The sequence below is a fragment of the Leucoraja erinacea genome, chromosome 10 (assembly GCF_028641065.1).
Source record: "Leucoraja erinacea ecotype New England chromosome 10, Leri_hhj_1, whole genome shotgun sequence".
Classification (NCBI taxonomy): domain Eukaryota; kingdom Metazoa; phylum Chordata; class Chondrichthyes; order Rajiformes; family Rajidae; genus Leucoraja; species Leucoraja erinaceus.
Window position 1 is genome coordinate 24,794,437 of NC_073386.1, and position 17,120 is coordinate 24,811,556.

General features: G+C 43.0%; 1 protein-coding gene across 6 annotated transcripts in view; it reads left to right on the plus strand.

Moving 5' to 3' along the window:
• Window positions 1-5,916: 5,916 nt before the first annotated feature.
• LOC129700913 (fizzy-related protein homolog) overlaps window positions 5,917-17,120 on the plus strand; it is a 78,052-nt gene continuing 66,848 nt past the window's right edge. Inside the window, exons 1-3 of one of the 6 annotated variants that reach the window (XM_055641723.1) lie at window positions 6,982-7,179; window positions 9,651-9,707; window positions 14,093-14,294. In XM_055641723.1, coding sequence (XP_055497698.1) covers window positions 14,220-14,294 — 75 coding nt within the window. In that variant the 5' untranslated portion in view covers window positions 6,982-7,179; window positions 9,651-9,707; window positions 14,093-14,219. The other 5 variants (XM_055641724.1, XM_055641721.1, XM_055641725.1 and 2 more) reach the window with 5 other exon arrangements.

Genomic DNA, 17,120 nt, shown 5'->3' on the forward strand with positions numbered 1-17,120 from the left:
CCTCTGCAATTGGATCCTCGACTTCCTCATCCACAGACCACAGTCTGGTTGAATTGGAGGAACCACTTCATCCTCAGTAACAATTAGTATGGGAGCACCTCAAGGCTGCATGCTCAGCCCCCTGCTTTAATAATAATATAATAATAAATTTTATTTACGGGGGCCTTTCAAGAGTCTCAAGGACACCTTTCAAAAATTTAGCAGGTATGGGAAAAACATGTAAGGGGAATGAAATAAATAGTAGAGACATGACTAGTACACAAAGTAAAGACAGAATTCAATTCAAAACACAATATGAGGCAATTAATGCACAGATGAAAAGGGAGGTGGACGTGGGGCTAAGGATAGACAGAGGTGAAGAGATGGGTCTTGAGGCGGGACTGGAAGATGGTGAGGGACACGGAATTGCGGATCAGTTGGGGGAGGGAGTTCCAGAGCCTGGAGCTGCCCTGGAGACGGCTCTGTCCCCAAAATTGTGGAGATTGGATTTGTGGATGGAGAGGAGACCAGCTGATGTGGATCTGAGGGACCGTGAGGATAGGTACGGGAGAGAGGAGGTCAGTGAGATATGGGGGGGCCAGATGGTGGAGGGCTTTGTAGGTGAGGATCAGGATTTTGTAGGTGATCCGGTGGGAGATGGGAAGCCAGTGAAGTTGTTTGAGGACTGGAGTGATGTGATGTGATGCCAGGATTTGGTGTGGGTGATGAGTCGGGCGGCTGCGTTCTGGACCAGTTGGAGTCGGTTGATGCAGGTGGAGCTGATGCCAAGGAGAAGTGATTTGCAATAGTCCAGTCGGGAGGAGATGAAGGCATGGATGAGTCTTTCAGCAGCGGGAGGTGTGAGAGAGGGTCTGAGTTTGGCGATGTTGCGGAGATGAAAGAAGGAGGTTTTAATGACATGGCGAATGTGAGGCTCAAGGGAGAGGGTGGAATCAAAGATCACGCCAAGGTTGCGGGCCTGGGGAGATGGGGAGACAGTGGTGCCATCGATGGTGAGAGTGGGGTTATTGATTTTGCTGAGTGTGGCTTTGGAGCCTATGAGGAGGAATTCTGTCTTATCGCTGTTGAGTTTGAGGAAGTTATGTTGCATCCAGGTTTTTATAGCTGACAAACAGGAGTTGATATGGGAGAGGGGGGGGTTGTGGGGGGATTTGGTGCCGAGGTAGATCTGGGTGTCATCGGCGTAACAGTGGAAGTCCAGGTTGAAGTGGCGGAGTATCTGACCAAGGGGGAGGATGTAGATGATGAAGAGGAGGGGGCCGAGTACGGAGCCTTGGGGAACGCCTTGAGTGACTGTGGCTGTAGCAGAGGTGTGGTTGTGGAGAGAGATGAAGTGGGATCTGTTGGAAAGGTAGGAACGGAGCCAGCTGAGTGCAGAGCCTTCAATGCCGAGGTCTTTGAGTCTGGTGAGCAGGATGTTATGGTTTACTGTATCGAAGGCTGCGCTCAGGTCGAGGAGGATGAGGATGTTGAGGGAACCAGTGTCAGCAGAGGTGAGGAGGTCGTTGAGGACTTTGAGGAGAGCAGTTTCTGTGCTATGGAGGGGGCGAAAGCCAGATTGGAGGGGTTCAAGTAAGTTATATGCAAGGAGGTGGGAATTAAGTTGCGACGCAACGATACGCTCCAGGGTTTTTGAAAGAAAGAAATTACTCACTCTATACCCATGACTGCGTAGCCGGTCATAGTGCGAACTCCATCATCAAGTTCGCCGATGGCACCACTGTGGTTGGACGAATCACAGATGGGGACGAGTCAGAGTATAGAAGTGAGACCAACCGACTGACCAAATGGTGCCAGCCACAACAACCTGGCTCTCAACATCAGTAAGATCAAGGAACTGATGTGGACTTTAGTAGGGGAAGGATGAGGACCCACAATCCTGTTTATATCAACGGGACGATGGTGGAGAGGGTCAATAACTTCAAATTCCTGGGCGTGCATATATCAGAAGATCTTTCCTGGACCCAGCACACCGATGCAATTGTAAAGAAGGCACATCAGCGACTACTTCCTGAGAAGATTACGGAGATTCGGCATGTCAAAGTGGATTCTCCTAAACTTCTACAGGTGCACGGTAGAGAGCATTGAACTTGAACGTCCAGGAGCGAAAAAGACTACAAAAAGTTGTGACCACTGCCCAGTCCATCACAGTCTTTGACCTCTCCACCGTCAAAGGGATCTATCATAGTCGCTGCCTCAAAAAGGCAGCCAAAATCATCAAGGACCCACACCATCCTGGCCACACACTTATCTCACCACTGCCATCAGGAAGAAGGTACAGGAGCCTGAAGACTAACGTCCAGGTTCATCAGGAACAGATTCTTCCCCACAGCCATCAGGCTATTAAACACAACGAATAAGCTATGAGCTCTGAACTGCAAAAGACTATTATTATTTATTATTTGCACTATATTTGTTATTAATTGAACTTTTTCTTTTTTTCCCCGTTATATACAATGTTTACATATTCACGTATTCTGTGCTGCAGCAAATAAGAATTTCATTGTCTCTGTCCGCGGGACGTATGACAATAAAACACTCTAGACTTGACACTCATCTTCAGACTGATTGTCATGGTAGAGATGTCGATATAGGCTTATGCGAGGACAAGTGATGAACAAAAAAAAATCTATTATAAATTATTGTGTGCTTTATTCAAAGTCAGAGCTAATTGTAAAACAGGCCATTGTAGCTAAAACATGTAATCAATAATGCACAATAAATAATGCAAAATAAATGAAACTACTTTCTGGGATATTGACGAACTTACATTTTTTACATGTTCATAGAATTTAGATGTACAGTTCTGAATGAGGTTATTGACATAAGTAATAATAGTTTGTGCCAAAATAGTTCTGAGTCTCCCGATTTTGCATTTACAACATGCTTGGGGACAGATACAATAGGGGCATTTAAGAGGCTTTTAGATAGGCACATAGATATGCAGGGAATAGAGGGATATGGATTCAATGCAGGCAGAGCAAGGACATTGTGGGCCGTAAGTCATGTGCTGGACTGGTCTATATTGTATGTTCCCAGCCCATTCTCTCCCCTGTCAGCTTGAAACTTTTCATCTCACCCACTATCAATCCCTGAATGTGCATCCACATCCCCCATATTTCACGAAATAGGTAGCAATCTCCTTTCCACTTCAATTCCATGAATCAACCTGATATTTTTCTATTATGATAATATTATTATAACCATGATTTGGCAGATAAATATAGTTATTTTTAGATATAACTTATCTTTAAATATAAAACTACCAAAATATGTTTCAGACAATAGACACAAAATGCTGAGTAGCTCAGTGGGACAGACAGCATCTGGAGAGAAGGAATAGGTGACGGCATTGGGGGTTCAGTATTGATGTGGATAGAGAACTGGCTGGCAAACAGGAAGCAAAGAGTAGGAGTAAACGGGTCCTTTTCACAATGGCAGGCAGTGACTAGTGGGGTACCGCAATGCTCAGTACTGGGACCCCAGCTATTTACAATATATATTAATGATCTGGATGAGGGAATTGAAGGCAATATCTCCAAGTTTGCGGATGACACTCAGCTGGGGGGCAGTGTTAGGTGTGAGGAGGATGCTAGGAGACTGCAAGGTGACTTGGATAGGCTGGGTGAGTGGGCAAATGTTTGGCAGATGCAGTATAATGTGGATAAATGTGAGGTTATCCATTTTGGTGGCAAAAAACGGGAAAGCAGACTATTATCTACATGGTGGCCGATTGGGAAAGGGGGAGATGCAGCGAGACCTGGGTGTCATGGTACACCAGTCATTGAAGGTAGGCATGCAGGTGCAGCAGGCAGTGAAGAAAGCGAATGGTATGGTAGCTTTCATTGCAAGAGGATTTGAGTATAGGAGCAGGGAGGTTCTACTGCAGTTGTACAGGGTCTTGGTGAGACCACACCTGGAGTATTGCGTGCAGTTTTGGTCTCCAAATCTGAGGAAGAACATTATTGCCATAGAGGGAGTGCAGAGATGGTTCACCAGACTGATTCCTGTGATGTCAGGACTGTCTTATGAAGAAAGACTGGATAGACTTGGTTTACTCTAGAATTTAGGAGATTGAGAGGGGATCTTATAGAAACTTACAAAATTCTTAAGGGGTTGGACAGGCTAGATGCAGGAAGATTGTTCCCGATGTTGGGGAAGTCCAGGACAAGGGGTCACAGCTTAAGGATAAGGGGGAAATCCTTTAAAACCGATGATGAGAGATCTTTTTTTCACACAGAGAGTGGTGAATCTCTGGAACTCTCTGCCACAGAGGGTAGTTGAGGCCAGTTCATTGACTATATTTAAGAGGGAGTTAGATGTGGCCCTTGTGGCCAAGGGGATCAGAGGGTATGGAGAGAAGGCAGGTACGGGATACTGAGTTGGATGATCAGCCATGGTCATATTGAATGGCGGTGCAGGCTCGAAGGGCCGAATGGCCTACTCGTGCACCTAATTTCTATGTTTCTATGTTTCGGGTCATTGTGTGCTTTATTCACTGAAGGGGGAGGGAGATACATAGATTAGGAAGTGTGAAGGTGTGAACACAGGGCAAAGGGAATGGGGTGTAAGGAAAATGTAGAATAGATCATTGTTAGCTGGGAGAAGTTAACAACAAAGCAAAAAGATAAAATGTAGTCGGAGACAGATTGGTCGGAGAACTGGGAAGGGGAAGGGATGGAGAGAGGGAAAACAAGGGTTACTTGGTTAGAGAAGTCAATGTTCATACCGCTGGGGTGTAAACTGCCCAAGCGAAATATGAGGTGCTGTTCCTCCAATTTGCGCTGGGCCACATTCTGGCATTGTAGGAGGCCCAGGACAGAAAGGTAAGTCTAGGGATGGGAGGTGGAGTTAAAGTGTTTAACGATCGGGAGATAAGGTAAGTTTAGGTGGACTGAGCGTAGGTGTTCAGCAAAATGATCGCCAAGCCTGCGCTTGGTTGCGCCGATATATAGGCGCCCACATCTGATACAGTAGATGAGGTTGGAGGAGGTGCAAGTGAACTCCTGCCTCACCTGAAAAGTCTATCGGGGTCTTTGGATGGGCGGGAGGTAAAGGGACAGGTGTTGCATCTCCTGCGCTTGCAGGGGAAAGTACCTGGGATGGCGATGGTTTGGGCGGAAAGAGACAAGTTGACCACGGAGTTGCGGAGGGAACAGTCTGCGGAAAGTGGAACGGGGCGGAGATGGGAAGATGTGGGATCCCATTGGAGGTGGCTAAAATGTCGGAGGATTATGTGTTATACGCGTCGGCTGATGGGGTGGAGTGTGGGGACTAGCGGGGACTCTGTCCCTGTTACGACGGGGGAGGGGGAGCAAGAGCGGAGCTGCAGGATATCAAGGAGACCCTAATGAAGGCCTCATCTATAAAGGAAGAGGAAAACTCCCTTACCCTAAAGAATGAGGCCTAGTGTGAGGCCTATTTGAATCCTAAAGATTGAGGACATCTCCCCCAGCTAACAATGATCTATTCTACATTTTCCTTGATCTCCATTCCCTTTGCCCTGTTTTCACATCTTTACACTTCCTTATCTATGTATCACCTTCCTGACGTCATTCTGAAAAAGGGTCTCGTAACGTCACCCATTCCTTCTCTCCAGAGATGCTGCCTGTCCCGCTGAGTTACTCAATAATTTGTGTCCATCTTCGGTTTAAACCAGCATCTGCCGTTCCTTCATACATGTTTCAGACAATCCTTGTTTGTACAGTGTGTCAAACACCTTACAGCCTGTATATGACATCATAACGAGAATTACACAGTCCTTCTGCCTCCTCTTAAGTCAACCATGACTTAGTAACTGAAACTTTAGCTGTTCATTCCCGTTTTCCGACATGTTTATGTGCTGTAAATCTATAAACATCAGATTTTTGGTGACGTTGCAGATTTGATTCTAGAGCCTTAATTGACTGAACTTGCCTTCTATTTCACGAATAACTACACTACTGGTTATTGCCAGCAGGGAGACTAAACAGACTGCTGAGAAACGGTATACAGATAAGACGGTAAACGTATCTTCTAAATCGATGCAGGTGATTACAAAAACACATATATACACAATGAAATACATCTTACAGAGCATTTGGCTGTGATGAAATACAACCCTCCCATTTATGGCAGCCATTCCCATAGTGCTGTGCACTTTCTTGCCACGGAGCCATATTGAGTCGGGATTCTTTATAAACAGGCTGAATGGGACGCGAAAGGTTTTTTTATTTTCTTTATCCTGTCATTTTGAATGAGGTTACAGGCCACACGTCAGTTTAAACATTCCGCAGCGAAGGAGCAAATGATTTTTTATTATCGGTGCCGTGAGAAGGTAATCAAATCTCAATTGCGGGAAAGTCCTCCGTGACAACTCTGCATCCATAGTAAACGGCGTTTTGGGGCAGCAAAAGTGGACAGACGGGATGGAGATTTATTTCACTACCGAATGTTGATACATTTCGTTGCAATGTTTCCATTGTGTTCCCGGAGATCTCGTGTTGCTCATTTCGAGGCGAAGCGTTCCATTAGAATGTTTTGGATTTTGTTGTGGTGTGAAATTGACACAACTGCCTGGTAACCAGGTTTGTTGCTATCAGGCCGGCCTTCCCTCACTATGTAGTCGAAAATTTATACTTGTGATTGTTCTCCCCTCTACAACTTTAATTAAAACCTCGCAACATATTTGACTTGTAATCGTTTTATTCCCTGACAAGGTAGACTTGTCTTCCGGAACTATTTTTCGAATATGTGCGTGTACTTCAAATGTTATAGTCGTAGCACAACTCTTTTCGTGAGTGCCGGGAACTTTTCCGAAGGGTCTGGACCGGCTAGTTGAACACTACGGGAATTACATGTGTGAGCTTTGAGCTAATCACGAACGTCGTTTACCAACTGGTATTTAATTTCCCAGTGTCCGAGGAGGAGGGGGAAAAATCGTGATTTGTGCGAGTGTTTGGACGTAAATATTCTTCCTGGAGTTTGGAAAGTAAGATTGTCACGTCTCCAGTTCTGGACATTGGCTATTAGTTATTGAACTTTTTCATTTTTATTTGCGACTGGATTGCGTTCGGTCTCTGACACCGTCTTGTTTTATTTCACTTTTGTATTGTTTTGTGGGAATGTAATCGTAAAGTATTGACGAGAGACATTTTAGGATTTCCTCTTTGCTTCTTTAATGTAACCATACCATTGAAGGTAACTATACCATTGCATCGTACTACTGAATACACGATTAATTATTCACTGTCTATGATTATTCATGATGTAGAAGTTTCCATTATAAAGATAGTGATATGAATTTAGAATGCAAAAGGTATACCAGTGTGCGGAAATAGTTTTTCATATTATGTATTATCCTAATTTTAAAATGCTTCCTCATTTTAAGCATATGGTGGAGATGGTAAGGCTTGAGGGAGATGTTTGGTTAGAACTTCCATTGTTAATCACAGTTCCAATAATATAAAAGTAGAACAAGAATCGGAAGATTAAGCTGCGATGAGATGGAATGGTGAAATGAGAGAGGGGCAGAATATCATGAAAGAACGGTGAGCTGATAGTTTTTTTTAGTCTGGTTAGATCATGCAGAATAGTTGCACAATAGTGTCATTGAGCCCAACAAACTCCTGAGAATTGAATTGTCTAATAACATAAGGAATAGAAATGGCACTGATTATTCCTGAAGCTTCCCTTGCTGGTTATTCTACTTTGATTGCCAAACTCTGCTATGTAAATTTATCTCAGCAGTGATGGGATTAGAAGTAGTACAGTTGGCCTTTGCACACAAACAAAAATTGTTTTTGACTCCCGCTCCTGTTTGGTATATTGTGGCATCATCCGAGCGTGTAGTTGCATTAGGTTATGCACTGACTTTAATAGTTCTGCAGGCTGCATGGATCCTGCTACACTGCATCACTTGCTGACATGCAGCTGAGGCATTGCAGCACTCTGTCACCTGTCTCACTTGGGGAGCAGGAAGGAATTATATCAGTGACTGCTTTGGCTCTAATGTTTGAGCTCTAGCTGTTACCAGTTCAATTTTAGAACAAACCTCTGAAATGCACAAATGAGTGACCTAGTGCTATGGTTATCAGATTTGTTCTTGTATGGAAGTTCCTGGGTAATAAGATCAAATCGGAGTGTAGAGTGAAACTACAATGTATCATCCAAGCTCAACAATATAGTGAGACATGAAATTTTATCTTTGTTGCCACTGATTTGCTGATATTTAGCATGTGGGTCCAATGTTAAAAAGACAAAAAAAAACACTGGGCTGGAGTAACTCAATGGGTCAGACAGCATCTCTGGAGGACATGGATAGGCATTGTTTCAGGTCGGGACCCTTCTCATGCTGATTATAATGTAGAGGGGAGAGACAGCTGGAAAAGAGGTGGACAAAGCCTGGCAAATGATAGGTGGACAAAAGTGCTGGAAAAACTCAGCGGGTGCAGCAGCATCTATGGAGCGAAGGAAATAGGCAACGTTTTGGGCCAAAATCCTTCGTCAGACTGATAGGTGGATTAAATGATAGGTGGATACTGGTGAGTGGGGGGTTTGAAAGGCAGATAGGTGGACAAAGGTTAGAGGTGAAAAGGAAGCAAAAAGGTGTCATATAAGAGGGGAATATAAAGCCAGAGAGAAGGATACAGGGTGGGGTGGAATATGGGTGGGATAATGGGAAAAATGGATGCGCACCAGGGTGGGTCACAGGAAAGAGGGACGGGGAAAAAAGGGGAGCGTTAGCTAAAATTGGAGAAATCGATGTCCATACTGTTTGGTAGTAAGCTATTCGGGTGGAATATTAGGTGCTGTTCCTCCAGTTCGCAAATGGCCTCACTCTGGCATTGGAGGAGGCCAAGGATAAAAAGTTCAGGAATGGAAGTTAAAATATTTAGCAAAGAAGGGGTAAATCTAGCAGGCCTAGGCAGACCAAGTGCAGTGCTCAGCAAAACAGTTGTCCAGTGTGCCCTTCTTCTCACTGGTGCACAGGAGGCCACATTTTAAGTGCTGAATGCAGTAAATGAGTTTCAAGGAGGTGCATATGAGCTCCTGCCTCACCTGGATAGGCTGCTGGAGTTTCCCGGAGGGATAAAAGGGCCAACCTAAAATGACGCTGACTTTAAATACATTTTCTTTTCCCCCTGAATAATATATACCTAATTTGCTTTTTTTTTCCCTTTGACTACATCGGTAAAAATAAATAATGAATGAGAATTTGAATATTTAGGCCATCAGATATGTATTTGTTCAACTGACCATGTAGGAAAAAAAAAAGTGGGATAACTGCCCCCATGAGAATGGGATTAAAGTTTATCTGAGGATATTTTGGGAGGGGCAGCGTGATTTATTTAATTTTGCAGAGATTTATAATATAGTGGATTTTAAAGTTAAAATGCCACCCGTAAAATACCATGCTCTTAAATACATTTGAAAAACATAGAAATATAGTGCTGAGATATTTGTGAATATTGCTAAATTTAACAAAGATTTGAGTTGTAATTGTGATAGAGTAGTGTAGTCAATGATTTAATCTCTGGTAAATAGACTGATGATCTGAAGGGTTACTTCCCATTTATGTATAATTTTTAAATATAAAATTATATAGCGGGATGGTGGAATTTTATTCTTGCCTCGTTGATTTGAATTGTACATCCTGTTGTATACAATAGATCAGGACTGAGAAGCCAGTTACATAGAAGAGGATAGAGGTACCATTGCCTTTTATAGTAAGTAATCACTTTATAATGAGACATTAGAAATGTGTAGAATAGGTGGTTATTTTTACTGTATGCAATTGAAGATGCTGGATATAGTGTAATTGCTCTGGCAGATGTTATTCTGCAATTGCAAAAATCAAACATGTCACTTGTATTTCAAGTGTTGATATTTCACAAAATTAATCCAAGTAATGTGACAAAGGAGAAGGATTGAGGATACGAATTTGAAATTAGTATTAAAAATGAAATTAGATTATGTTGCTTTGTAGGTAAATGGAATTGACTCCAATTATATATTGTACATTGTAAATAAATGTGACTACCCATCCCTTCCCTCCTGTTAAATTGATTCATTTTCCTTGAATTCCAGTAAATGAATCAGTTGTAGCGATGGTGTGTTTTCATTAGGAATAAACTCATTTCCGTCCTTTTGTTGAATTCGGCAATCTGAACTTTTCTTAGATTATGAGCTTGTTTGCACACTGGAACAATGTCAAATCTATCCTTTAATAGGATTTCATTTTCTGATTCATTGTATCTTTTGCTTGTATGTATCTGGCCTTGTGACTGAGTGACCGATTTCTTACTATTTACCTACTGTAGGACTGATGCAAGGTGATGCTGCAGTGGCTGATACAGGCTCGGGAGTGTTTCCTTTTTAATATGCAATCCCACTTCAAAATAATAAATGTAGAATGCAGAAAATTTGCATTTAAATAAGTGAGAGATTCTGTGAATCAGCAGAGTAACTTAACTCTGACAACAAAATCCAGTAGTCTACCTTATTCTGTGATGACACTTTCAAAAGTTGTTCGTGCAATTTGTATAGAGTTTTTTCTGGCTAGCCACAATGTGCTTCGTGAAATCGTTTTCTTTTTAACAGGCTTTCAGCAACAACATACTATTTAGGTGCAGTCTTTAATACTTTGTGGAATTACCAGTCAGGAGCATTCTTGTAGTTCAGAGGTGCAAAGGAGACATAAAGGGAGTCAGCTAAGGAGATAAAAGGTGGAGGGAAGAACCTGGATGGAAGGGAATTGTCTTTTTCATTTGGCTGGGGATGGAAAGGAAAACATGGAAATTGTTTCCATCTATGCTTGCATCTAGGATTTGGGTATAGAAAATTTCTAAGAGGCATACGTAGATACTCTGAGATGGTCAGAACCTTCTCAGGATGGAAATATAAAATATTAGAAGGCAGAGCTTTAAGGTAAGAGGAGCAAAGTTTAAAGGAGATGTGTGGGGCAAGTATTTTACACAGTGGTGAGTGAGTGGCTAGAATGCACTGCATGGAGTGATGGTGGAAGCAGAGACTACTGCGGTGTTTAAGAGACTTTTGGATAGGCACATGGATATGCAGAGAATAAATTATGTACAGGCAGATAACTTAGTTTAGTTTATTGTCATGTGTACCGAGGTGCAGTGAAAAGCTTTTGTTGAGTGCTAACCAGTCAACGGAAAGACAATACATGATTACAATCAAGCCTTTCACAGTGTACAGATGCATGGTAAAGGGAAACTTTATCTTGGTCTTGTGTTTAGCATTGACTCTGTGGGCCATAGGGCCTGTGCTGTACTCGTCTATGAATCCCTCAAACCTCCCCCCACCCCCTCCAATCATTAACGGGACAGACTGGACTGTTGTTAGAATAGATATATGCCAAAATGATCCTGTACTCCTTGCTGCTCCAGTATAGTTTTGCAAGAAAGAAGATGGTGAGAGGAATGGTTAAAAACAAGACAGAATTCTGAAATAAGTACTAAGTGGTAAATGTTGCTACAACAATTAAATATTATTTGTCAGAGTGAATTAAACATTGCTAGATAGTATGTTGTTGAATTATTGAGACTGGTGTTGAGCAAACAGGGTGGACACAATCTGGCTGCCTTGCTAGGTGAGCTTAAAAAGCAGAGAAATTGGGATTGCATTCCACTTGAAAAGAGAGATTGGATACATTTTTATAAAAATCCTTAACTCAGTAACGGGAATACATAGAATGGAAAATAGGTGATTGTATGTGACTCTCATGACTGGGAGCACCCAGTGTAGTGAGGCCTTGTAATGCAACACGGTGAAGTTGGTGATTTGAAGTAGAGGCTTTCACAAATTTTAATACCAGGTTCAATAAGGTTTAGTGAAAGGGGATAAAGACAAATGTATAAGATTACAGGTGTGCTGGCATAGAAGGCAAATATCAACCCAGGAGTGGTCTGAAATTGAATCATAACTTCCATGTAGAAGGTGGAAATGCACGTAGACCAGGAGGAGTCGCAATCACAAATGAGCCTGAGTATCACAAACTTTCGATTGAAAATTGTATTTTTTGGCAAATATATATATCAGTTACTTGCACATACCTCATTCGAGCAAGACTAAAGAGTATTTTCTGAAGGCTGGACTTGCTCCACCATTTACGAGTAATTTTTGTAACAAACTACAAATATTAGTCACTACACGCTGCATGCACAAGCAGCTGTTTTAGTTCACACTGAAATTACTAGTTACTGCTTGGGCTCCTCTCTACCGCTGTTCTGCCTAAATTGTTTTCTGAGTATATTCAGAAAATTCCATTTTAACCTTGTTTTACAGTCAAAGTGTAGAAACAAAAAACTGTAGATGCTGGTTTACAAAAAAAGACCCAAATTGCTGGAGCACCTCAGCAGGCCAGGCAGCATCTCTGGAGAACATGGATAGGTTGAGGGCCCTTCTTCAGACTGATTGTCGGAGGGGGAAAGAAATCTGGAAGAGAGAAGGGGCAGGACAAAGCTCCCATATCCCTTGATTCCGTTAGCCCTACGAGCTATATCCAACTCTCTCTTGAATACATCCAGTCAATTGGGCACCACTGCCTTCTGTGGCAGAAGTCATTCAGCCATGGATTCCATTTGCTTTCTCATGGCAACCATGGTGTGTACAAGCTGGCAAGTCATTTGCTCTCTACATAGTTGATTTTGGGATGTGAATGATGCTATGTAAATACAGAATATATTCCTACTTTGAAGTAAGCAAAGGGCCACATAATTGGGAAAGGGCAACTGTGATTTCTGCTTAATATTCCATCTCATTGTAGTTCTGAACTGTTGATTGCTGAATCTGACAGATAGTGTTCTTGTTGTATTTTACTTCTATCCTACCTAGTATGATTTGTAACAGAAGTTAAATAAATGTTTCTAAGCATTCGGAGTAATGGTTGCAGTAGCAATTTTATGCCATAGGTTTCTCTAGGCATACTTTGAAGCATTTACACGATGCCGGTCTCATGTTGAGCATAAGTGGGCTCCCAACTGACTCGTGTCTATGTGTGGTCTAGAATGACTCTAGTTTTGCCTTCAATCATAATTGCATCAAATGACTCCCTTGAACCTAAGGAGTTTGCTGGTGAAGTAAATGGACCTGAGCAAATCTAGTGAGGTAGATTATAGTGGACAGAGCTACTGACTGTCGCTGCCAACGCCACCCCCGGACTGCTCTGCCTCCCGGGCTGCTTCCAGGCTGGGTTGCTGCTCCGCCTTCATGGCCAGCGCACACGACCACCGCGGTCGTCCCACACAGCCACCACTGCCGGCCCACACAGCCACCACTGCCGGCCCACACAGCCACAACTGCCGGCCCAACACAGCCACCACTGCCGGCCCAACACAGCCACGACTGCCGCCCACACACAGCTTCTTCGGCAGCACCTGCTGCTGATGACCCTTAAACGCACTCCGGGAGCCGTAACCAATGACCCATCTGCTCTTTCGCCCACCAACTGACCTGGATTCCAGTCTTAGTTCCTGACTGAGAATCTGAAGAAGGTCCTGATACCGAAATGTCACCAATCCATGTTCTCCAAAGATGCTGCCTGACCTGTTGAGTTACACCAGCACTTTGTAACCGGCATCTGCTGTTCTTTGCCTCTACTACTTATGCATTGATACTCTATTACTTGGTATTCCCTCACTGAGTGGTTTAATATCAAATGCACATGACAAACACGAGTATCAATGGTAGACAAAAATGCTGGAGAAACTCAGCGGGTGAGGCAGCATCTATGGAGCGAAGGAAATAGGCAACGTTTCAGGCCGAAACCCTTCTTCATCTCGAAACGTTGCCTATTTCCATCACTCTATAGATGCTGCCTCACCCGCTGAGTTTCTCCAGCACTTTTGTCTACCTTTGATTTTCCAGCATCTGCGGTTCCTTCTTAAACGAGTATCAATGGTAAGGCTTTGTAAATTACTACATAACATCATCTTGCCTTCACACATTAATATAAGGTAATAAATGATCTTCATGCAAATTGGACTGAAGTAACTTGTAGAATGACAGTTTTGATATATATTTGTCTATAATTGGGATCTTATTATTTTGGATGCATAATTTGAATTGTTTTCTCTCTCTCTCTCTGCAGGAATGCGAATTAGTAAAGGCTACAGGGTGAATGGGAGTTCATATCCTCAACTGGCTGACGGTGTTACCTGCTGTGTTGCTGCTGCTTCCCTACTCAACCCCTGCAGTCGTGTGTATCTCGTGGAACTATGGACCAAGAATATGAGCGGAGGCTTCTTCGACAAACACATTTCCAAAATGTCTCAGAAAATATGCTTTCTCCGGTAAGTGAAGTAGTGGGTTGTGCAGCGAGTTGTAGATCAATATTATACTGCTACATACCGTATAAACGTGCTGGAGGATTGATCTTTGATACCTGGGTCCCTGACACATCATTGAACATGAGAAACAGAAGCAGGATGTAGGCCTGTCAGTCCTGTGAGCCCCCTCTGCCTTTGCATAAGATCATGACCGATTGATGAAATGAAAGATACAGCATGGAAATAGGACTTTAGCCCACCAAGTCCATGCTGACCATCGATCACCCATTCACTCTAGTGCTGTTATCCTACTTTCTCATCCACTCCTTACACATTTAAGGCAACACAGAGGCTACGACTGGGCAGCACAGTGGCACAGCGGTAGAGTTGCTGCCTTACAGCGCCGGAGACCCGGATTCGATCCCGACTATGGGTGCTGTCTGTACGAAGTTTGTACTTTCTCCCTGTGACCTCGTGGGTTTTCTCCGAGATCTTCGGTTTCCTCCCACACTCCAAAAACATATAGGTTTGTAGGTTAATTGGCTTGGGTTTGTATACTTGGTATTAGTCTAAATCATCACTAGTGTGTGTAGGCTTGTGTTAATGTACAGGGATCGCTGGTCAGTGTGGACTCAATGGGCCAAAGAGCCTGTTTCTGCGCTGTATCTCTAAACTAAACTAAACAAAATTTACCTACAAATCCACACATCTTTGGGATGTGGCAAGAAACCAGAGCAACTAGAGGAAACCCACGGTATCACAGGGTGTACTCCGTACAGACAGTGCTGAGGTCGGAATTGAACCAGGTCTCGGTGAACCCTGTGAGGCAGCAGCTCTACCAGATGTGCCATCCAAAGCCAAGATTGATATGATTTTGACTTCAACACCACATTCTCACTCTCAAGACCTATGGTTCTTATTTGAAAATCTAATTTTGTAATGACAATCGAAAACAGAAAGCAGTGCTCGGGCATAACTACTCACTTTAGAAGTGAGCGTGTGAATTCTCTACAATCAATTTACATGTGAATAAAAATAAACTATTGCATGTGAAATAATTGCCTCTTTTTTTAAGAAGCCTTGCCTCTGATTTCCTGCTTCCCTCCCACCTCCATCAACATGCCCACTGCCAACCCATCATTTACCATCACTGCTTCCCCTCTGTGTTGAGTGTCATTGGATTGATAGCTCTTTGCCCCTCATTTTATTGCCATAGAAACCGCCTCCATGCACACTAATCACAACATCAAATTTGAGTGACGTGATAATTTCAAGGCTGATACTGGAATTACAAATGAGGCAACATTTTTCTTCCTTCTATTTCCAAAGTATGGGCATCTGTTCCAAAGCTTTTGTGTACAACACAGTGGAAAGAACAAATGCCAATTCACACCCTGCTGCTTGCTTTGGTGCTTGGCTGGTCTGAGCAGTGGCATTGATGACATGTAACTTCACAACAAGCCGTGGTTGAAAATGACATAAGAAATTTCTGATAACGCCATCATTCAAGTGATCTGATTCTTAATCTCTGTATGGTACTGGGAAGGGTGCAGGAGGTATACTGAACTCTGTGATTTATAAAAAATCTTTTGTCTCAAAACGATTTTGTTTTCTGTCGGTCTCTCAAAGATTTGCTTCTTGTTCAGTTATTGTCATACTAGGATTTGTTTTGTGAATTGTTTTTGAAAGTGTCTCCCCCTCCCCTGCCTCGTGGGTGTTGCCGTGTGCGGTGCTGCTGTTTGTCTGGGATGAAGCTGTTTAGCAGAGAGGGATTGTAGTAATTGGTATGGGAGGGGGGAAATAATCTACACTTGTGTTGCCCAGATCAAGTTTCAGAGGTTCCACGTCTGATTGGATGTCTGATGTTGTTTGCCTTCTGGACTGATGCAACATCTGTACGAGATGAAAACCTAGTTTAAAAAATGCATAGTTAATTTCACAAGGGAATTTATAATGCACCTGGGGACATTAACCATCAAGCTCTTTCCCAGCAATATACTGCCCCAGTACTGTTATGTACAGAGACTTGCACACACTTGGAGGCTTTTTGTAAGCGGGTAGACAGCAGCGTCTACTAAAGAATGTGCTGAGGCAAATTTTGGGATCAGCAGATTTGAACATCTATGGATTGATTCCTGTCTGTCGGTGGGCAGGCTGGTATAATGTGACACGAACCTCGGGCGCAGTGCTGAATTTAAATACAATTGTATGAGCTGGAGGGTTAGCTGAGTGGACAAAGAAACATATAGGGTGGCATAGCTGGTAGATCTGCTGCCTTGCAGTGCCACAGACATGGGTTCAATCCTGGCTTTGGGTGCTATCGGTGTGGAGTCCCCACGACAGCATGGGTTTCCTCCAGGTGCCCTGGTTTCCTCTCACATCCCAAGGATGCGCAAGTTTGTAGGTTAATTGGTGTTGAACATGATCAAATTCACATATAGTGGTTAGAATCCAAAGTATTTTATTAGCAGCTCTACAGAGGTAACTTCATCTCAGCATGCATAACTAGTCTAAAAACGAGAGAGAGAAAATGCTCTCTAATAAGCCTGTGGGTGGAACCACAGTATGAGTGACACTAATCTACATCCTCCCTCTTAAAGAATAAATCAGTGTATGGATACACTGATCTGTTCTGTAGTCATGCCTACTATGTTCTGTTGTGCTGAAGCAAAGCAAGAATGTCACTGTCCTATCAGGGACACATGACAATGAACTCTCTAGAATCTTGAATAAATGCAAATACAAAACTATTGACTATGTAAAGCATACATAGTAAATGGCAATAAACTGGAGGAAGATCAAGTGGTCGAGCTTAGCCCAGGTACTTCACGGTGGGTTTACAATCATCTC